The sequence below is a fragment of the Perca fluviatilis genome, chromosome 13 (genome assembly GCF_010015445.1).
Source record: "Perca fluviatilis chromosome 13, GENO_Pfluv_1.0, whole genome shotgun sequence".
Taxonomy (NCBI): Eukaryota; Metazoa; Chordata; class Actinopteri; order Perciformes; family Percidae; genus Perca; species Perca fluviatilis.
Window position 1 is genome coordinate 15282608 of NC_053124.1, and position 24167 is coordinate 15306774.

The following is a 24167-nucleotide window of genomic DNA, read 5'->3' on the forward strand; positions in this document are numbered from 1 at the left end:
GCTCAAAGGAGATCAGAGAAGAAAAACAGAAAACAGTTGGGAGAAATGTTTGCAGCATTTGCAATTGAGATGTGGTCTTATGGAGTATGCAAAGACAAAAAGTAAAGTTACACAGTTATATGAGAGTTATGAAACTACCAAGGACAATTTGTCCCAAGAAACCATGTCAAAGATGCAGGCCATGATAATAAACCATATCCTTTACCTGTGCTTTTGTGTGTCGTCCAGGTGCAGGCAGCTCTGAAGAGACAGTGGATGCAGTATAAAACCCAGTGGGGTCAGAGACGAAAGGACCACTGCTCAATGCGCTCCACGTCCTACACAGCCACCTCCATCACCGAGGTACCCGCCTTCATGTACCACCATGACTGTAACAGCGAACACTTGAACGGGCGCAATACTGAGGACTCTGAACTGGTGGCACTAAAATCAGGAGAGACGTATGCTTGAACAGCCGAAGAAGAGCAGGGAACGGAGATGTACAGTAAGAAAGGAAAATCCGGGTTGCCCGCAATATCTCAGTGATTAAAGCTCAGAGGCTGATGCCCAAGACAATGATACGGGTCCGGAAAAAAAGAGCTTATCGCAACGGAGATGGATTAGCTAAAAGGCTGACACTTCATTTTACTTTACATTGCTGTTGCGGCTGCTTTCTAAGAACTTTGATGTCAAGAACTTGTGGCATGATACAAGAGCTGCTTTTGACATGTGTCACTTCCTAAAGCTGCTAATACTGCGGAAGCTTGTGCTGGTGTGGAGACTAAAATAACTGTGATGAAGGTTTGGGCGGTGTTTTCTGTTGGAGACGATGGTGCTGAAGGTGACAGTGATGATGATATTGGTTCGTATTGACATGAGGTACAGGTGAATAGTGTTAATGGTGTCATGATGATGATTTTTAAAGTGAAGTAGAAGAACCAATCCTTTCTAACCTCACCTATACCAAAGGGTACTGTATGTTGGGCACAGCCATGAAGGGGGTGTACCAGGTCCAGCTGAGAACAGATGTGGTACCCTAAAGCTAAAGACACACGCATACACACACCAACAAACTTCACAAACCTGATCCTATGTGCCATGATAGAGGTCACATTTCAAAAAGCCCTCTGTGTTTGAAGCTCTGGAATTGTGTACATAATGTATGTTTCTTTTGAAGAAAAAAAAAAGTGTTTAAATGTTTTTAAAGGATTTTATTTTTGTTTTCTATTAATATTTTATTCTTGCCAATTCCTAAGTACGTGCTAAGTGTGTGTCCTGTGATGCTGCACTCCCAACTGCTTTGTTGTTTTTTGCAGTTGCTGTATTTGTGCCGATGCTGAACATCACAGGGCTAAGAAGCAAAAAATAAGCTAAATGCACAAAACAAATTCTATAAATAAAAAACTTTATTTTGAGGTTGAACAGCCACAAGAGTTGTTTCCATGCATATGAGATAATTATGTTCTTAGCTGTGCCAATGATTCTGACAAACAAGCAGTTTATCTGCAGTGTGGAAGCTGCACTGTCTGATTTTACTCATAATCATCCTTTGTCATGCTCACGATGCCTTCGATCTATCTCCTGTTTTTTTTAAAGTGGTACTCCGTCCTCCATGCATATTTATTCATGAATATTGTAGCATTTTTTTATGAATGAACATCCAGGACAAAGGATAGGCTTGTTAAAAATAAAATGAGAGATAACATCCATATTGTATGCACAGAGTCAACAAATTCATATCTTTTAAGGCATGTTCACATCTTGCTCACAATCTTGCACAGACAGAAAACATGAATAATCTTTACCCTAAATGCGTTCATATTACTCTATTGTCATTGTATTGCTGCTTTGTCATAATAGGATTTGGGAGGATGAAAGTTATAAGTCTCTTAATGGCCATGGTGCATTTCAGTGTGAATACAAAGAAAAGACCACTCTTAGTTTGCTTTGTATCAGTAGCCACCATCTTAGTTCTGCTGAAACTTGGATTAATGAATTGTCTCGCATTTATCTAAAAAAGTTACATAGAAGCCCAATGAGCTTCAAAGCTGTAAATCTAATAGCAGCATTTTAATTCAGCCAGGGAAAAACATTTATCATCCTAAAGTGCATAGCCAATAAAGCCTCTAGCTGGCTCAGACTGCTGTGATTAGTTTGTTGCCGCTCCCCGTTTACGTGGTGGGGAAAAAGGAACTAAAATCTTTGTAAGACACAGAGATATTCTGTTATTGTTAACAAACTCCATGAAAAGATAAAACCAACAATGCATTAGTCCGTCTCACAATAGTTTTCAACTTCCCTATCCTGACTGTGGTACTCAGCATCATTCCTAATAGAGAGCTAAATATTTAAAAACATTTTAAAATGTAGTAATTTTTCAAAACCGCTGGACACTGTAGTTTCTAGCAAATTTCACTCAAACAGGAGTAAACAGTGCTTTTGTTGGGGACTATTTCCACTTGTGCATTAATGCACATGGTGTATTACAGTAGTAAGTATTTACAGCAGGAAAGTGTATGTAGCATTGACTCAAAATATACTACAGTGCCCATGTTTATGGTAATGAAGGAGCATGTCAACCAGGGCAACAGTGTGGTGTGTTTTTAAGAGTTTTGAGACAACAATGAGGTGCAGAGGAACAAGCTATATCAGGCACTGGATAAACAGACAATACTTCATTGTTGATTCTGGTCTTTTCATTGGATTTGCAGACAAAAACAAGAATATTAATATCACTAGACCTTTAGACCTTTATAATTGTAAACCTAATTTGGCTATCTGCAATGACATGTTTAGTTCTACTCACATTTTCTGTCTGCATGGGGGCTACTGTGTTATTATCTGTTTGGTCATCATATACGGTACATGATGGGGGTTAGTGTGTCATTGTCAGCTGGAATAACACGATTGTGTGAGACATATGAGATATTAGATGGTATAATGAATTAAAGTTTGAAATGTATTATTCCTGGACCCATAGAGTAAAGCTAATAAACAATTTGCACATTTAGTCATAGTATAAGGCTCTGGAGTCGATCTTTATAATGTGTAAGTAAGTTCACATACGGCAATAATATTACATACTAATTGGCTTATTAATTACCAATAATACTGTATATAATAAAATATAAATAATTAACATTATAAAAGATACATTTTGCTTTCTGCTATGACAATATAACAGGATTAACAGGACCGTACACAAAATCACCTTCAAAAATATAAAACATGATATATAATGGAGAATTATCTAGGAAGAAATTTGAACACCCACCACTGCAAGCTAATAACATTAAATTGGTCTAATTAGGTTATTAAATCAAATCATATCAATAAAGTTATCATAGTCAAGGATGCAGCTCTTTCCTAGCTGTAAAGTTGCAGTTTAGCCAACAGAAAATACATTAGCAATGAGTCTTATTTTGTAGCTTTACATAACAATCCCCTTAATTCCCTCTTGAAGACATTTGGACCTATTGCAATACTATATTTCAAATACTTTTTTGTTTTTAGCCAGATATAAGGAAGGAATGGAGAGACAATCAATATGAGAGAATTACATCATCATGCTTTGATGGTTTCACTTATTTATTTTAGTACAAAATTCATCTTCCTTTTCATCTTTATAACAGTGATGTGTCACAGTGTAAGACATACTATTAATCTCTGGGGTTAGGGGACAGACAGATTCTGTATATTTTGTATGTTCATGCCCATGTAAATACGAACAGACACTGTGTATATGATCGATTTTTGCACTGTGAAATACTCTGACAGCTATATTTATGTTCCTGTCATTTATTTTCACTTGTGTTTGTCTCTTTCTTCCTCTCAGCTTGGACTGGCATCATCTTAAAGCTGATTAAAAAAAACACTGCATTTTGTAAAAGCCAAATTGATTGGAGTGTTTTTTTCAAACCAAGATTAGATTCTTTCCAAAGATTCTTTGGTGTTGCTCTTTATTCCCAGAAAAAAGCAACCAGAGAAACAAGCTGCAAAAGCTGAAAGCGTTTACATTCAAATGGACAATTTGCACCACTTATTGGACGATAAAGTGTACTTTTCATTCTGTAGTTTTGAAATGATTTAATGAGATTATGGACTCGAAAGTGAAAGGAAAATTTGTTATTTTTCCAACCACACCGACACAAACTTTGTTTAATTTCTGCATCATCTCTGATGATTCAGCTGCATTTTCCTCGCCAACACTATTCTTGTCAATGTTTCAGGGCTGAGAGATTTTGTATAATGAGTGTGCAGGGAAAACAAAGGAAGTCTTACTCCATTTTGGTGTCTTTGTTATCCCTCTGGCTTGGCAATGTCATACAGCCCCTTTTAAATCTAAAGGTTCAGCTCAAATCACATACCAGCACCAGATGTGTGGAAAAAGACAAAATCGACGACACAATTCGTCTCCAACATGGACGGCCACTCACACCCAAACACACAAATTAAGGTTGTTATCATACTAAAAAGGCAGAGTTCTCGTCTTTATGTGAAGATTCTTCAGCCTTTCTATAGGCAGCTACTGTATAATATGCAATTTCAGGCTCTGCTGAATCCTAATGGTACAGCCAAAAGAAGAAGACGTACTGTCATCCTGCATATTCACAGGCGTTCTGAGTCAATGAGATTAATAATATGATGAAGATAGACATGTATGGAGCTGTTGCATTATTTTTCTAATAAATATGGTCACCTCCCAACAGCATAAAAAAACCAAATTCGTCAAAAGGAATCTTTCAATAAAAATATTCAATGCAAAGTCTAAAATGGTATGCATTCTGTGTTGCATATGAAGGCAGAGATGGAGGAGTTATGCAATAATAAGGATACAATGAGGGCAAAATCTCCATAATTGTCATAAATCCTCCTGTTATGGGCTTTTCTTCAGGAGATTCAATGGAACACTAATGCAGAAAGTAAGAGGAAGAAGCCATAAATTGCTTTGAACAGCCTCCATCTTGGGAGCATGTCTACCTGGGAAACTTGGAAAATGTCAGCGACTGACTATTTCAGGCATTTGAGAATGTTCCCTGACAGCGACAATTTCACAGGACACTGGACGAATCCAAGAATGTGTCATGTGTGCTCAGAAGTCGGCTGTGAAAGTAATCTTGTGTGTGGTTCTACTCAGGAGTGTTAGCCTACATGTGTGCGCATGTAGGCTGAGTCCTTGGTAGCGGTCCAGGTTGGAATTCTTTGCTGCGTGTCATCTCTTGCGGTCATTCTCAAACTATCATAAAGGCAATAAAAGCTCTTTAAAAAAATATGTTTCAAGGTGACCGTGGCTACTTAGATGATGTCATGGATGATCATGTTCCCTTCCCTTCCCTTCCCATCTCTGCGCCCAGAACATTCATGTCCATTCATTCCAACTCTGACTGGCTTGGAGTGTTTTCAGCTGTCGTAGCCAGAAATTCATTACAACTGAGTCTTGCTGCAGTAGGCACGAGACTGTGGAGAAAGGACATGTTTCACTCTGTGATCTTTTTTCTCTCTCTGTTTGGTTACGTAAAAAAAAGACTCTGCTGTACATTTTATTCATCCAGGTGTGCTAGACGCTCATCTGGTCTTCTACTTGGCAACGGTTGCACCGCAGCTCTCACACACTAGAGCAATGAGAGACCAAAGATGGTCACTACATGGCCACAGATTCTCGTGTTTAACCAGCAGGCCAGACATACAGAAGCCAGTGAGCCTCAGGAGGAAAGTACAGTATAAAGAATTGGTCATTTGTGCACAAATTACTTAAATTATGCTCAATTAAAAATGTGTGTACAGAAAATTTGGTTAAACAACATTGTTTACCTGATAATGTAAGAGATGTCAAAAATAACTGAAATTTGAGGTATATGGTAGAGTTTGTGCCCCATGTGGGCGGTGTCCTGGATTTGAATCTAACACGCGGCCCTTCGCTGCATATCATCCCCTCTCTCTCTCTCTCCCCTCCTTTCCTGTCATTCAGCTGTTCTAATAAAAAAGGCAATAAAAAGCCCTAAAATATTCTGTAAAAAAGAGAAGAAAATTGAGGTATATCTCCATCCAAAATGAAAAGCCCAAGAAGCTCACATACATTAGATTGTCCACAGATATGGAAGAATTTATGATTGTGGCTGACCTTGGGAGATATTTGCTGATTCAGTTTTATTTATTGATTTTATGTTTTTGTTTACTTTGTGTTTGTATCTATGTCTGATAGTGCTGGGGGCTAGCTGTGGCTGGTGGCTAGCTGTGGCTGTGTCCCCACAGCTGTTGGGCTCTTGCCTGTTTCTGTGTTTATTTTCTAGTCTCAAAAAGGAAGGTGTCATCAGACCTGGATCAACGTGTGTGTGTGTGTGTGTATGTGTGTGTGTGTGTGTGTGTGTGTGTGTGTGTGTGTGTGTGTGTGTGTGTGTGTGTGTGTGTGTGTGTGTGTGGGGGTGGGGTGGGTGTGGGTGGGTATGTGCTGTGTATACGAGTGTCAGTGTTGTGATCAAGTCATCTTTTCTCAAGTCATTTGGTCCAAGTCACAAGCATGTCTTGAGTTATTTTTTATGGTGCAAGTCAAGTCGAGTCCCAAATCAAGTCGCTTTTTTTACACCCAAGATCTTCATTCTTAAAATTTTTGATTGGTGAAATTTTAAATCCAAAAGTGATTGCCTGTGGCACAGACGCAGCCATCGTGGTGGTCTGGTCCAACTAATGAGGCTTCTTCATGGACTCTTTACTACACCTCAGTATTTATATATTCTGTCTATTCATGTATACTGCGATATTACTGATCTACATCACTATCTAGACAACACGTTGTACATTGACTCTTTACTACATCTCAGCATTTATAGATTCTGTCTATTCTTGTATACTGTGATATTACTGACCTACATCATCATCTAGACCACACTTTGTACCAACTGTATATTGAATCTTTACTACATCTCAACATTTTATTAATGCATATCGTGTCATTTCTGATCTACATCACTACCTGGTCTACATAGACTGTCTATTCATATATATTGTGTTATAACTGATCAACACCACTAACTAGATCAGAATTTGCACTAACTGTTTTTGTTTAGTTTTTTTTTGGCTCTTCACTACTTCTCAGCAGTGTTATAGACTGCCTATTCACGTATATTATGTTATTACGATATCCCTTTCGCATATCCTTCGTCTAACTTACACCTCACTTCGCACCGGCTCTGTAATGCCTACTTAACCTGCACTTTATGTAGCTTTTTGTATTCTGTATTTCTGTATTGTATTACCTGTAATACCTTGTAATAAGTACGCTTTTCTTGGCCAGATCGCAGTTGCAAATGAGAACCTGTTCTTAACGGCCTACCTGGTTAAATAAAGGTTCAAAAAAACTCAGGGTTCTTTGATGTTACGTGTTACCATAGCAAGGAGTTTGACTGATAGCCATTCAGTCAGTTTTTTGAGTCGTCCAATCACGATTCACAGTTTCGTTACTGCCGAAGAGAAAAAAGCGTCAGTTTAGCAGGGACCAGCGAGGAAGGAGACATATTTAAAAGGACTGCCTTCATGTGAGAATGACGTATGACTTCCATGTCCTGCATGAACTAACACTAAGCTTAATTTTACATTTAACAGCTAAAATTCAAAATTTTAATACACGCAAGTCATCTGAGTCATCATGCCTCAATTAAAGTCGAGTCTCAAGTCATTTATTTTTTGTCAATTCAAGTTGCAAGTCATCAAAACAGTGACTCGAGCTAACTCAAGTCCAAGTCACCAAGTCCACATCTCTGTGTATGCATATGCCTGTACATTATGTGTGTGCCAGCCATAGTATTGTGAGCATAATGTGGGAGAAAGGAACCCAAACTGTGTTCAGTGCCGCTGTAGAAAATCAATCAAACCATCAAAATCTATTCTCGCTCAGGGACTTATCTGCATCGCCTCTATCTGCTCATGAGAGATAGGACTTTTGAGTCGTGATGGGATTTAACGGTAGTGGCTGCACTCATTGAAAGTTGCAACACTTTTGCAGATGGGCAGAGCTCTGCATGAAAGGAAGGCTGAACAGGAAGATAAAAACAGAAACTTTTCATGATCATTTTGCAGGAGGAAAAATCAGTTTTTACGTTCATTCATGATTAGCACATCATCCCCAGAAGTATTAACTGACTCATTTCAGAGAACATCATGTCATCTGTGCTGTGTTTTCAACACGATGCGCTCACAGCACATTTTCACATTTTAAAGGCCAAGTCAATTTATTCACAAAGCCCAGAACAATCAAGATTTTTATTGGATTTTTAAATTGCACTTGATGGTGTTTGCCGCTTCACGAAATTAGCATCCCCCAGAAGTATATGGAGAGAGTAGTGGAGATTCCTTAATGAAATAATTCCTCATTCAGGATTACAATGCAACTCTCATAAATTATAATCCTAAATGAGCTTTGTGTTTTCAAACCCTTTGATGTATTATTGGAAGACAATGCTCACTATGTGGTAATTATCTAGGCCCTCTTGATATAAACCCTTTGATATTAAGAACATAAGTGCCAAAGCAATGCCCTGAAGCAGATCACAGATCCACTTGTGTGACGATATATACTGCCACATTTATCTTAGCATCTTATTTTGTATTGAAGCAGCAGGATGAGAGACCCGAGGCGTTGTGTTGGCCGTGATTTGTAGTTGCAGAAATTAGAAAGGAGAAAGAAGGATCATTTGCAACAAAGTATTTTTTTTCTAACCTTCGAGGGATCCAGGAGAAATTATCTGTGTGTGCCGAAGGCTGCTGCACATTGTGCCACTCATGATGCAGCTTCTGACCTCATTTATAAATTGAGTGATGTTGTCTCAAAAGAAACACTGAAAGAAACATCTGTTCAATCACAACCTGATGGTGTGGAGTTGATATTGCCTCCTGAGTCCTTCAAAGGACACAAAAAGAAAGGTTTCCGTTCTTGTTTGTCCTAAAAGCAGGGGTGAGCCTGTCAGTCTGCCCATGGCTCATAACAAGTCTTAGACGATTACGGTCCCAGTTATGTCTCACTAATAGCACTTGTTCCCTCATTATACACTAATGAGATTTGTGAGGCAAATTATTAATTATCAGGGCCCTTGATGCTGTGATGGTGGAGAGGCTTTCCATGAGATAACCGCCATTCCTTCTTTAGGGGCTTAAACTCACATCTTGTTCGGACGTTTTGCTGTGTTTCTGTGTAGGTTCACTTCTGCCAGATATTTTAGCATTCAACAACAGAAATGCAATTAGTCACAGTGTCAAGATAATTTCTCAAACAATGCAATTGTCTGGAATCTAGGGATGCAGAACACATCAGTATACGTTTACTTGTTTGTCTGCTTGTATATTGTCGGAGTGTTGAACAAATTAACAAGTTTATTCCTTGCTGACATTGCTCAAAGTCTGATTCATCTGCATATTTTTCTCTATCCATAAATGGTCCTAAAATGCAGGAGGTATTACTCAGTGATGTGGAATGCTTGTTTAATATAAACATAAACTAAGAGCACAGCTTTGTGTGATATATTTTTTTAAACAGAAGCCCGTAAAGTGAGTTTTTCAAGAATTAAGAACAATTTCATGACATTGTTAACTAAACACATGTTGAGTGGAAGCACAAAGGTCATTTGCCTATCAACTATGTTGTCAACGAAATTCTATCATAATACAGCCGATTAAAGCACATAATACAACAAGGTATAGCCTTTAGCCAGACTGATTATTTGTGCTGGAAAAATATCACCAACCTGTTGTTTCAGTCTGCCTACAAAAATCTCTGATCCCACGCAACTAAAATGCAAGCATCCATTACCTTTGAGCCACAAATTACAACATTTACTGTGCAGAAATACAGATATTTACCAGTGTTGCAATTCTTTAACACAGAGTTTACAGCGACACAGGCGAAAAAACCCAAAGTGCTTAAAGTTAAGGGACCACGGAGTCTCGTTAAACGCCGGGTTAGCGGCCAAAGGTTCACTTCCATCCAAAGGCTGTGAGCTCGGATTTTCCACGGTGCTCAAAGCATTTTATGAGGAGTCCCAGCACAGCGGGAGAAGCACTAACTTATTTCAATTTTATTACCCCTACAGTGTGAACTCAAGTGAGGTTCGAAGAGATACAGCTTAAAGGGGTGTCTAAAAAATAAGAGACAGGTGATTGATATTCTTACAAATGTGCTATGCTTTTGTTCATATATTGTACATAGCCTACATGTTACACAAAGCAAAAGAATACATATGTTTGCAATACATTTTTTTAAATCTGGGTTACACATGCTTCACAGGTACAAATAAAAGAAAATAAATGAAAAAGAGAATTACTGAATAGATAGATAGATAGATAGATAGATAGATAGATAGATAGATAGATAGATAGATAGATAGATAGATAGATTTGCTTATCTTATCTTAGCATAAAGACTAGAAACACTGTTGTTCCTGCTTAAAGGGTGCTGGTTATGCTATGCTAAGCTAATCATCTGCTGGCTCTAACTTTATAGTACAGACATGAGAGTGTTATCGATCTTCTTATCTAATGCTTAACAAGAAAGTAAATAAGCATATTTCTTTAACTATATTCTGCCCATTATGTGTATTATTACAGCAACCGTCCACTCTTGCAGCGCCAATTTGGCATGGGAGTATTGTATCAACGTAAGACTTAATAAGCCTGAACCCACTTTAACACCCCACTTTAGCTCGAACACGCTCCCTTCTCATATTCAAAGAATGCATTATGACATAGACCCCAGATGTGAGTGGTATGTCCCATTGTTAATAAATGCATTTGTCTTAAAAGCATTCATGTGTGCGTGTTTTAAGCACAAATAGATCCGTTTATTGCTTAAACATAAACAGCCCACACACTCTGTTACTTCAAGGCACTTTGTGAACTCAAGCTGTAAGTCACACAGTTAAAAAGAAGCGTGTATTTCCCCCTCAGGGTAATATACCGCAGCAGGTTAGGAGGGGACAGTCAGCCACTTTCCACCCACAGATAAGGCATTGTTTACTGTCATTCAAATCTGCCTGTGGCACCCTAGCCGGTACACACCACATATCACCTAGCAATCTTAAATCAAGCCTACATAGCACAAATCTGTCTTACTCCAAAGGTCTTAAAATGCCTGCCGAAATGGAAGATTAACATCAGTGAGTGCCAAGCACACAAGCAACAACGCACACAACCATCACACACAAACTGAAGCATTAGTAGTGACATCGGAGACAAGATTCTGTTTAGAGGAAACGAACTGACAGAGACAAAGTTGAGCAGGATAACGTTTTCCTTGTGTATTCATGAGATCCTTCTCTTGGGTTTTGCCTAAATAGTGTGATTGGTTGTGTGCATGCAAGAAATGTACTCACCAAGATGCTGACAGCATAATGAATTATAAGTCTGATGATGAATGACTAAAGGAAGATGGAGAGAGAAAAACAAAGACAGAGGGAGGCTAATAAGCAGAACCAAAGCAGGAGAAAGTAAACATGGTTGCTTTTTTCTGCCCCTTGCACTTCAAAGGTAGTAAATATTTCAATATTTGGGGGAAATTCAAGCACATGCACAAGACAGATGCATAATGCAACCGCTTTAGGGTATTCACGACGCAAACCTCAAGTTAATCCTGAATTTGAATATGTAAATTCTACTGGCTGAGGCCCACGTGGGATTGGATGGGATGATTTTTCGGGAGCAGGTCGGTGAGCCCTCTGTCTGCACTTTCTGTCATCCTTGGGGTATCCATGGGGAGATCCACAAAAACCTGTCAGAGCTCAGTTAGCCAGCACTGAGCTCAGTCTGCATATAAGCCTCATTCCCTGAGCACACACTTAAACCCTCAGGATTACCAGCATTAATATAAAAAATGGTCAATCCTGAACGCCACATAAACCAGGCAATCAAGAGGGCTGATGGTCATCTTGTTCAAAGTACTTCAAGGCAGGTGTGAGTGGGAAGGAAAAGAGGATGACATGGGTCTAGTATGGCACAAAACTTAATCTCCTCCAAATCTGTCCATCTCTGTCAGGATGTTGGTTTTTGCCAAAAGTAATGTCAACAGACTGCACTCAGAAAGTAAGATGTTGTGAATGTTGAGGAGTACTGCTGGGTGGGTGATTCCAATATCAACATATCAACATATCAACATCAACATAGATGAGCAGCTCTAGTGGTGCTCATGATTAATGGAAACTTTGAACATCAACAGTTCCTTAACATTAGAAAAATGAATTTAGCTAGAGGCAATTATGTCAAGGAATTGAGCATTAGGTTTGGGATTGTAAAGTATGAATGAAACAGCTGATGCCAGCACTCGTTTTTATTATTTGTTGCCCCATCAGCAATGTCCCCCTGTTCCCAGATCTCTGATTGATGACTTTGGTGACCACAATGTTTTCTGAAACTATAAAGGTGATGGCCAAGACTATGAAAATGAGGTCCAAGTTGTAAACTGTAATTATTCTTTAAAGTCCCTTCTTCAAGCCTAGCTATGAGATAGAAAGACAGACTGCAGGGGAATAGATACATTAGCATTAATTGTGTGTGCACCATACAGCTTATATGTTAAATACTTGTACTATAGCATATATCACTAGTATATAATATGTATTTCTATCTCCCCCTCTCTGCGACACACACACACACACACACACACTGTCAGTATGGGAGCGAAGCAAAGACTGTGTGTAAATGCCGTTAAAAGAAAAGCTGTCATGGTCACGCCTTCACTCTGACTTCTTCCTGATCTGTAGGCCATGGCTTTCCTCTGAGAAATGAGAAACAGGGAAAGCCAAGAAAAGCATGCTGGGCCTAATGATAACCCACCGATTGAAATGGAAGGTACGGTATACAGATTGTATTACTAAAAGCAATGCAGAGGAGCTGTTGACAAATTGGTGGGTGAAATACTGGTCTATATGGTTATGGTGGCTGTAAAACACATTTTCCACATAAGACGGATAACGTGAGCATGGTCTGTTTTTCTTTGTATGATGAATTGCTTTCATTATTTTGCCATCAAGTAAAATGAAAATACTGTAATCATTTCCGGGTCACTAATAGACTCAGCTTCAAGTGTAAAAGTGAAAAAGTGTCATCTTTCCTGCAATGTGATAATGTTTGATCTTTCTTTTAATGTAGTGGAAGTTGTAGACAACCATGTCAGCCATTCACATCATGTTGTCACCTTGAATAAATTGTGTTAAATACACTATACTACAAGTAAAAGAGAACGTTAGCGACCTTTTGCAAAGACATTATAGTATGTTGTGCTCCATTCTGTCAGTATAAGTGTCACCTAAAGGGCAAAATGTGATTCCAGTATGTAGCTCAAAATTCTTGTCGCATGTTTAACTCCTGAGCTCAGAATTAATAGGTACAATGTTAATGTAATTTAAATGTGCATTAATGGTGAGTCTGTCTGCTGCCACCTTAAAGGTCAACATGTTTCTCTTGTTTGTCTGCATTATGATGAATAAGGTCAACCCCTATTGTATAATCTCTTCACAATACAAACATGTATTTTGAAGTATTTGCATATTATGAGGCCATGACTAAACCACAAACACAATAAGATTTGTGAGATACTGTAGCTGATGAAATACAGAGAATCTCTCATGTGTTATCTATCTCACTACTCAAAAGGCATCACTGCTTGCAGTGTTGTGAAAGGAAGGACACGAGTGGACGAGACCCATGAAATTACGTGGAATAATCTATTCTTTTTACTTTTGTGTACCAGTATAAATATTCAGCTGACAGTATTAGTGTGATTCACACTCTTCTACTATGACTACTGACTTCATTCATGGCTCACTTATTAGGCGTAGTGAATATGAGTCATTTGTTACAACAATGGGAAATGATATGCAAGAGTATTAAAATCCAATGAATATTCTGTGTTTTCCAAAGTAGCCTCAGGGCTCTAATGTTTTTAGTTTCTAGAAGGGAAAGGCCATTAAACAAATACATGAGAAAGGAGGAATTACAAGGAAACAGTATGACTGATGCAAAACAACAGAAACAATCGTACCAGTGCAGAGCCACAGTGCCATCAGTTTCAAACCTGCAGCTTCAGACCTGCCCAGACTAAGATATGTTATCCTTAAATGGCCTCTCAAAGAAAATGTCACTAGTCATCACTGCAAGCATTGCATTAGAAGTTCATCAGCCCAGGACTGAGGTCATGAAACAACAATATGCACAGAAAGTTACTCTTGCTGCAATCTAACTGACCCGAAACATATTTTTCATCAAAATCACATCAGAGCTCCCCTGTGGAAAAATGAACATTCACTTCTTTGAAATGAGATGTCAATGGTACGCCATCCCCTTTTTTTAAACTGTGTGGAAACCAGTAATTTACACCAAAACATAAGTCCAGCGGAGAAAACAAATCAATACCAATTCCTCAAAGACAGGAGTATTGACTTTGTGTTTTCTGTGAGGGTATATCCAAGAGTACCAGAAAGTGCTGCTGTTATGATGTATATTATTACATGATGTGAAGTAGGACAAAAGGGTTGATTCATCACATGACTGAGACGGCGGTGTTGTTTTGACAAAAAGATATCTGGAAGCAGAAGATTGTAATGTTATTTCAATCAGGAGAGACATGTTTGCAGATATGCAAAAGGTTTTAATGTACAACAGCATGTAGTGTACAGTGTATTGGAGATTGAACTCCATCGTTATTAATACATTCAATATTTAATAAATTTAATGTAGGGGTAGGGAACCAAGATGTAACGGTGGTGGCAGAGAAGGCCGGAAAACCAGACCTAGGAGGCATCGGAGCGGCAGCCGGAGAACCACCAGGACAGGAAGTGGAAGGGGAGGAGGAGGGACGACGTCTTCCTGAAATGACAGCTGATAGCACAGGGAGAGAAGCAGCTTTTTAAAACAGTGATGTGATGCTGTGATTGGCCTAAGGGATCCTTGGCCGTTCCTGATTGGTTTATCAGAAGGTGAACGCCTCCAGCGCTGATTCGCTTTAGGAGGGACTGATTACTTGTTAGGGATTCCTGAAAGAATTTGCGCTGACCTACATAATTTTTAAATTATTTTTCATTATTCAATTTCAAGTCAATCTTACAGAATCTTTTTTTATTTTTTTCTCAGTATACAGAGCTGCCCTGAAATATCTATCCATCCTATTAAACTTTTCCTATTCTATTTACGCAAACTTTGAACTGACAGCCCGCACCTCTGTTGGGCTCTAGTGTTTCCCGAAAGGTTTTCCTGCCCTGCTCATGTTTATGACCAGTCACAACATTTGTTTCCGCTCAAGCACAGCTAGTCAAGCAACAAATTAGCAGCGACTGGTGGAACAAGATTCTCAGGGGGCCGTTGTGAAAGTTCATGCAGTGGAGTCTGACATCCAATTAGCTGCTTCAATCCCTAATACCAGTCAATATGAAAGGAAAATACTGGGATTATGCTCAATAAATACTGGGATAACTATGTTTATTGAATACTGAGAGGTTTGAATAAATAAATTATATCTTTGATGCATTCTGCAAGATATCTGAAACTATTTCCTAACACTAAAAAGCCCATATTCGCGATAGGCCCGATGCAATTTTATTATGGTCTATAGCAAGCGGAACAATTTTGTTACCATTATCCATTTGCACAATGCAACAAAATGGCATACTCATTTTGAACCACATGTCATGAACATTTCTGAAATCCTTCCCAGGGACAGTAAGGTTTGTTTGGTGACAGGGCTAAATCAATACGACCGCTTTAATGAAAAGCTCTGTGAATACGCCATGCTGTCATTATGAGAGAGCAAATGGGTTTGCCTAAACCATGCACAGCTCCCTGGTTACAGTTTTCGATTTTCTGCTCTTTCAGAGGGAGACACTGATATTAAAAGGTTTTCATGTGTGTATGTGGGTTCCAGTTAGCCTGACACCCTAAATGTGTTTTCTACCCTGACAGTTAATGTCTTCTCTTCTTTGTTAGATAAGTTCATTTTATTTTTGCTCTTGTTTATTTACTTGTTAAGAGAGTTAAACAAAATGAGCATGTGACAATTTAAATGACAAAAGAGCCAAGTACAGCTGACGGCTAAAGGGCCCTATTTTCTGTAGTTGTACATTGTGTTAAGAGTTTGAGAACCACTGATATAGAAAACTATAGCCTATAACCTTAGTGAGTAGTGCGTGATTTTGGACACAACTGTAAAATCTCTCTGTGGGGCTTGTGTGTGCATTTAAAAGAAATATTAGCAAAATACACCAAGAAATGCATCAAAACGTAGTTGTTTTTTTTTTATGGTGCAAAATGCTAAAAACCGTCCCCATCATCCCTGTTGCACCTTAACAAAAAAAGTCCAAAAAAAGTCCTATCAACTTTGGTTGTAAGTGAAGCTTCAAAAGACTTCAGGAGATTTTTAATAAGTATTTCAAAGTTCAAAATTTAAAAAATGTGTGATTATCAAAGACTGTCCCATGCCTGAGTAAATATAAAACATTTGTTATAGATGATGAGCTTTGATTAAAAAAAAAAAAAGCAGCTTTTCACCGAGCTGTACAACCAACACATCTCATCAGCATCTTTTCTGGTTGTCACATCAACTTTTACTCTCCCCCTCCACTGTCACATCTTGTCTTGTCAATATCATGCACAGTAAATATTCTAATAGGCTCTGCCAGCAATTGTTCCCAGTTACATGTATGAATAGGCATTATTGAAGTCTGTGTGAATGCATATCTGCAGACAGTGAGGGAATACGAGCCATGTGGGTCAGTAATAGTGATTTCTATGAGCTTGGCTAATGAATTTTGGCAGAGGGGCAAAAACACAGGAGCAAAGAGCGCCTGGTCTTTTATGTGAAAGGGTAACTGGGCCACGGCATCACAGGAGGGGTACGATCCTGCTGGGCACCTAATGTGTCGCACAGGGACAGTGAGAGCAGCGGAGTCGGGTAGGTCATGAATGAAGTGTTTGAGGGTGGGAGGGTGAGGAAATCTCTGCAAGAAAAGGCAGCACACAAGGGTTGAATAGTCAAAGACTACCACACAAACTGCAAAAACACCTGTCACCATACTAAATATCAGACTAGATGCACACTGGAACCCAGATTTGAACTCTGTTTGAGATGTTTGGTAGTTTTGTCCAGGTTTATCTGGCATAAAAAATATTGGCATGTGACAATTTACTTAATTTTGCTATTAACTTGATGGATGTGATGTGAACGACACGGTTTATCGTAGGAAACTGACTTTATTTGTGAGTTATAGTTTGGCTAATTGTAATAGGGACATCTATATTTAACCAGTAGGCCAAGTCATCTGTGTGTATAAAGACAGCATACGTGTGGATGGTTGTCCACTCGATGAAAAGTAGGTTCAGCTTGATCACAGACGGTAGTTGATGAAAAGTGAGTGAATAGTTTTAGAATATAAACAGTGAGTCATCAAAGTTATAAGTCCTTCACAGTTCAACCTGATCAGCAGGCTCCACCTAAAGAAGAAGGCTGATGGCTTTTAACCACACAGGAAGCCACATTAATTACTCTGACAGTGTCCTGCTCTTGGCTGAGTAAAGCATCATTAGGATGGACAGCATCGCCGCTGGAAGGTAACACTGTTATTCTACATATTCTGACGAACGGTGACGACTCTTTTAAAACCGCTGCGGCAGAGAGATTTTAAAGGTTGGATGTAATTTATAGATTGTGTATTTTATTCATGGCACTGTAAGAATTAAGTAGGTAATAATAACAGAGTCCATTGTTTGTGTGTTTATTATGTTAGAATCATTTTTGGTGCATCCTACAGTTCCAACACTAATTATGGATTTTCAAAATAGTGCACTTGAGCCTTAACATAATTTGAAAAGATAATGCTTAAATATTTGTATTCGCTTCAGTTGTTAAGTTACAAGATACTGAGAGGTGATCAATGACAAGCCCACTTTCAGCAATTATCATATAAAAACCCAAACAAGACAAAGCATGAAATAAATACAGACATCATTTAAAACATTCACATTTACAGCATTCTTCTTGGAATAGTTGCACACAAAATGTAATGCTATATCAGAAAGTGTAACCCCACCCCTTTTGACAGTAAATCAATCCGCGCTCTCGGCAGGTCTTGTCAAGGTAAACTAATAGAAAGGACTGAAGCAGGGGAGCCTTAAAACTTTGGAGGAAAGCTCTTTTGACAATCACAAATCACATAATCAGTACATGTCCGCACAAACCTACAAAACAGATCTCACTGCTCATTAACAACGCCTGAGACTGAACTCCAAAATAAGGTCTTTCACAAAGGCTTTAAAAACTCCTCCTCAGATATGACAAATGGCAAACAAACAAATACAGCTAGTGCAGATATACTCCATGTTAATGCTAACTACAGCAATTTATATCATTTTCAGAATCATCATTATATTAGATTTATGTAATTCATGGACAAAACAATCAGAACAAGGAGCAGAGCATCCAATTAGACACAACAAAGACCCAGAAGTGAAATAACATACTGCGAACAAATGGGCTGGAATAACTTCGGCGTTGTATCAGATTTCACAGCCCATTTGGTGAAAACTGATGGAATGCCACAAACAGCCACATGGTCAAGATACACTTCACATTACATTGTTAAGATAGCTGTAGTAGTTTATCTGAAACTCATCATTATGAACATTAAAGGGACTGAAATTGTTGTTGTTGCAGACAATTTGCAGAATAACTTCATAAGCGGCATGTTTGTTAAATGAAAATGTCAGGGCATGCATTATGGTACATCTGCTGTAAGCATAGAGTAACTGCAGCATGCTTGAGAGTGCAAGTGTTAGTAGTTATGTTAATCAGAATATCATGAATGACATGTGTTTTTGACCACATACTTTAACAGATACTTAGCATTTGGCTAGCTTTGAAATTGCTGTTTACACTAGCTCTATTTCTGTATTTGCTGTATAGCTCATTAAACACATCACATCATGTACGCTCTAAACTGAAAATGAAGACATTCTATGCTGAGCTCCACAGTGGGAGTTCCTCTGTTGGAGTGTCCATCTCTGTGGTGCTGGTTGATGCGTTCAGGGACTGCTCCGTTCATCAACCTATCTCTTGGGTCTGTCAATGTCATCTATGGCCGCCAAGAGTTTCTGACGAGCCTTCTTGTTTATATGTGAACCCAGACAAACGTTCACCAAGTTGGCTAGCTGCTTCATGGAGTACTCCTGCACAAAAACCACAAAGAGTGAGTCAGCAAAAAAAGACATGCTGTCTGGGACTGGAGGAAAACAAAACAACTACTTAAATGAAACTCTATATTTAGTGTTGCATAGACGCTAACACTACAATCCTCCATCAACCAGCTTGGCCGTCTCACCCTGTGGTTCTTGATGAACTGCTCCATGTCATTCTCCGTCAGGTAATAGGCCTTGATGTAGGTCTCAACAAACTCTTTATCGGGGATGGGTCGCAGGTCGGTCAGCTTCTCCAGCTTCATAAGGAACTGTTGAAAGTCCAGCTGCATCAGGGCCCTGCCCTCGTTGCTGCATTTCTTCACATTAGCATAGCTAGAGGACAAAACAGCAGAGGGGAAAGAGAAGATTAGCTTTGCCTGAAGTATTCAGGTGCTTGATGGTGTTTTAAGCCCCCCAACATCGACTTCACGGCAGCGCTGCGACCGTCGACTTCAAGGCACCTAACCCTAACCATTGCCTAATCCTAGTGCCTTCCAGGCAGCTCTGCCTAGAAAATAGGGCTGTGCAATTTATATAATAATCGTGACTATTATTTTTTCCATAATCGAGCAGCCCTACTAGAAAACAACGTTGGGGGATTAAAACACCAAACAACTATTCAGGTAGAGGTAAGCATAGTCTATATCCTTGACGTTCCACCTCCGGGATTGCTCCATGGCCGCAGGAAATTTCGCCAGATGCATCCGTCTTTTTGCCGATGTCCGTTACCTTCCGCTTTCTTTGTGTTGGAATTTTAAACTCCGGTGGATTTATGAGGACTATGGTTAACTGCTCCTCAGATCTCTGCAGGGTAAATCCAGACAGCTAGCTAGACTATCTGTCCAATCAGAGTTTTCCCTCGCACGACTATTTTACAGCGGCTCCCAGCTGAGCTTAGTGCCGCCCATGACAATTGTGATTGGTTTAAAGAAATGCCAATAAACCAGAGCACATTTTTCTCCCATCCCAGAATGCTGTGTGGACCAGCCAGACCCTCCTCCGCTCCGCAGCGTGTGGATGGTCTGGCAAAGCGAGACTAAGGTAGGCACTGACTGGAAACCAAGTACATTCTGTGTCATTTTTCTTTTGATTCATCAAAGTCATTTGTGTCTGACCTGAGGGGAATTGTTCATATTTTCCACCCTTAAACACCCAACTTATGCCTTGCTAGCCAGCCAAATATGTCAGCAAACTTCTGTGTCTCTGTATGTTAAGGAGAAAGTCATGTTGCAATGCTTTTAAATTATTTTACTTTTGATCCCTACTGCGAATGTTGTGCATTAAAAATTGTCTGGAAGGTGTGTTTCAGCTTGTCATAATTTCTATCAACATTTGAATCAAAATGGAAACGCTGTCAAAGTTCCAGATGCAAAGTGAACAAAAATGTGTGGTCATTTGAGTTACCAGATACGAGACACTCAGAATCCATTAGTTTTTAAAAGCAAGTGTAAAAACTTTATTAGTGGAAATGAAAAGAGGACAGATGTGAGAATGTACTTAATATTTTAATGTGATATTTGTATGGGTAATAATAAAATCTGCATGTCACACATTCCATTTAGGTCTGTAATGTAGCATAGATAGAGCACTAATACTTTAATGCATAAAACCTTGTTTGTGTTACAGTTTATGTCATTTAATATTTCTTCTTTTTCGAATATTTGGACAAAACTGTTGTGTGTATATTTATGACAGAATCAACTGAAAGTCAGATAAAAGGTTACAAATAATTAAAAGGATCTAAAAGGATCATTATAACAGAAGGGTTGTACACCAGTTGTTAAATCATCCATTTAAAGACATGTACAGTGCCTTGCGAAAGTATTCGGCCCCCTTGAACTTTTCGACCTTTTGCCACATTTCAGGCCTCAAACATAAAGATATAAAACTGTAATTTTTTGTGAAGAATCAACAACAAGTGGGACACAATCATGAAGTAGAACGAAATTTATTGGATATTTCAAACCTTTTAAACAAATAAAAAACTGAAATATTGGGCGTGCAAAATTATTCAGCCCCCTTAAGTTAATACTTTGGCGCCACCTTTTGCTGCGATTACAGCTGTAAGTTGCTTGGGGTATGTCTCTATCAGTTTTGCACATCGAGACGACGGACTTTTTTGCCCATTCCTTTCCAAAACAGCTCGAGCTCAGTGAGGTTGGATGGAGAGCGTTTGTGAACAGCAGTTTTCAGTTCTTTCCACAGATTCTCGATTGGATTCAGGTCTGGACTTTGACTTGGCCATTCTAACACCTGGATATGTTTATTTGTGAACCATTCCATTGTAGATTTTGCTTTATGTTTTGGATCATTGTCTTGTTGGAAGACAAATCCCGTCCCAGTCTCAGGTCTTTTGCAGACTCCATCAGGTTTTCTTCAGAATGGTCCTGTATTTGGCTCCATCCATCTTCCCATCAATTTTAACCATCTTCCCTGTCCCTGCTGAAGAAAAGCAGGCCCAAACCATGGGGCCGCCACCACCATGTTTGACAGTGGGGATGGTGTGTTCAGGGGTGATGAGCTGTGTTGCTTTTACGCCAAACATAACGTTTTGCATTGTTGCCAAAAAGTTCGATTTTGGTTTCATCTGACCACAGCACCTTCTTCCACATGTTTGGTGTGTCTCCCAGGTGGCTTTTGGCAAACTTTAAACGACACTTTTTATGGATATCTTTAAGAAATGGCTTTCTTCTTGCCACTCTTCCATAAAGGCCAGATTTGTGCAGTATACGACTGATTGTTGTCCTATGGACAGAGTCTCCCACCTCAGCTGTAGATCTCTGCAGTTCATCCAGAGTGATCATGGGCCTCTTGGCTGCATCTCTGATCAGTCTTCTCATTGTATGAGCTGAAAGTTTAGAGGGACGGCCAGGTCTTCGTAGATTTGTAGTGGTCTGATACTCCTTCCATTTCAATATTATCGCTTGCACAGTGCTCCTTGGGATGTTTAAAGCTTGGGAAATCTTTTTGTATCCAAATCCGGCTTTAAACTTCTCCACAAAAGTATCTCGGACCTGCCTGGTGTGTTCCTTGTTCTTCATGATGCTCTCTGCGCTTTACACTGAAAGTAAAGGGGCTGAATAATTTTGCACGCCCACTTTTTCAGTTTTTTATTTGTTAAAAAAGTTTGAAATAGCCAATGAATTTCGTTCCACTTCATAATTGGGACCCACTTGTTGTTGATTCTTCACAAAAAATTACAGTTTTATATCTTTATGTTTGAGGCCTGAAATGTGGCAAAAGGTCGAAACGTTCAAGGGGGCCGAATACTTTCACAAGGCACTGTAACTGCAGTGTGCATGTACTGAAAGGGCATACATGAGGCACTTTTGTGGTGTGTGTGTGTGTGTGTGTGTGTGTGTGTGTGTGTGTGTGTGTGTGTGTGTGTGTGTGTGTGTGTGTCTGTGTCTGTGTCTGCATGTGTCCTATATTAAATATGAAGTCATGTTATTCCACACAGCTGTCTGTGCCGTGTCAGTAAAAGTCTGTGTGGGCTAGAGTACACATATATTTCAGTGTGTGTCTTTCTGTTTGTGTTTCAGGTGTTTGACAGCGGGGACTGTTGTCCACTGGCAGGTCAGTATCTAGGACATCTACAGTACATTAACACACCACACAGAGAGGTATGCTCTCTCCCAGTCTCTCACTTCAGCTTTTCTCTCTTCTGTTTCCAATTTCTCTCACTCTCGCTCTCTGCCTGAGTGTACGAGCTTGGGCTCAGAATGCTAACAGAGCCATTTCTGCGAGTCCAAGGGGAGACGAGTGCTGGACAGAGAAAATGAATAACAGGCTGGAGCAAGTTGGAGTACAAACAAACAAATATGACCACTCCGCCTTGGTGTGCCAAAGGGTTGGGAGATATGTGCATGTGGAGGGAGTGTAGTGGGAGAAGTAAGCAGACGGCAGAAGTCTGCAAAAGCAGCTTAAATTTGCAGTCGTAATGGGCCATTTGTTGATTGGAAAGGGTTCAAAAGTTCTGTTACGCAATGGGAAGAAAAGTGCTCACCAAATGTGTTGGTAGGTAAACATGTTCCCGTTTCTCAGTGGGTGAGGGCAAACCTTTCACTGATGTTTAATGTCCAATGTTCTCTCTCTCCTTCTTTAAAGACTTTGCAAGCACTAAACCATTTAACAAGAATTTGTTTCTAACCTCATTTTCCTGCGGCTGCCATTACAACCCCACATACACTTTCACTGTAACCTGAACAAATTAATACTCAGAATGACTTTGGCTTCAACATCAGCCATCTTGTTCCCAATGAAATGTGTGTAACCTCATGATAATTGTCAGCTGTTAGCGATCCGCTTTGTCACCATTCAGCCGGTCTGACTCAGTGTTGCTGTGCATCCAGTCAGAGGGGATTTATCACACCTTCAATCTAAAAATCCTACTTCGCACATTCACTCACTCACTCACTTTCTCTCTCTCTCTCTCACACACACACACACACACACACACACACACACACACACACACACACACACACACACACACACACACACACACACACACACACACACACACACACACACACACACACACACACACACAGTGTAGGTGACGGTGTAGATGCAAATGCTGAGCAAAAACACTGACGTCCTGTCACCTGTCACAACCCATATGTCTCGCTTACAAGGGAGAAAGTGGTGAAATGCATTACAAGGGATGTGTCAAGAGTGTTTTACAGTTTGTGTGAGTGGCCTGTGCCATGCAATTCCCTGAGGAAGAGATGTGACTGGCAAAGAGGGTTGCCAGCATGAGGAGAGAAGGAGGTGGCAGGCAATGACTCACAAATGCTGTTTGGTAAGTGTACATTCTTAGGGACTCTATTTACGACTGTAACTGGAGAGTAAAAATACATTTTCAAGCAAAAAAGGCTGTCATAACAGGACAAGACAATAGACTTAAAATGCCCCCTTGGTTGTAAGGGACAAAAACCACTATGGGTCTGCATTGTATTTAGCTCGGTCACATTAATGTTCTGAAT

At 39.5% G+C, this 24167-nt stretch overlaps 2 protein-coding genes across 5 annotated transcripts in view; one reads left to right on the forward strand and one right to left on the reverse strand.

Annotated features, from left to right (window-relative positions):
• The window catches only part of calcr (calcitonin receptor), a 57796-nt gene extending 53922 nt beyond the window's left edge, over positions 1-3874 (forward strand). For all 3 annotated transcript variants that reach the window (XM_039821069.1, XM_039821068.1, XM_039821071.1), the window contains exon 22: positions 229-3874. In XM_039821069.1, coding sequence (XP_039677003.1) covers positions 229-450 — 222 coding nt within the window. In that variant the 3' untranslated portion in view covers positions 451-3874. The remainder of the gene's footprint in view (positions 1-228) is intronic.
• Positions 3875-17704: 13830 nt separating this feature from the next.
• The window catches only part of vps50 (VPS50 EARP/GARPII complex subunit), a 133803-nt gene continuing 127340 nt past the window's right edge, over positions 17705-24167 (reverse strand). For both annotated transcript variants that reach the window (XM_039820298.1, XM_039820297.1), the window contains 2 exons: positions 19323-19512; positions 17705-19170 (listed from right to left, as the gene is read on the reverse strand). In XM_039820298.1, the coding sequence (XP_039676232.1) occupies positions 19051-19170; positions 19323-19512 (310 nt within the window). In that variant the 3' untranslated portion in view covers positions 17705-19050. The remainder of the gene's footprint in view (positions 19171-19322; positions 19513-24167) is intronic.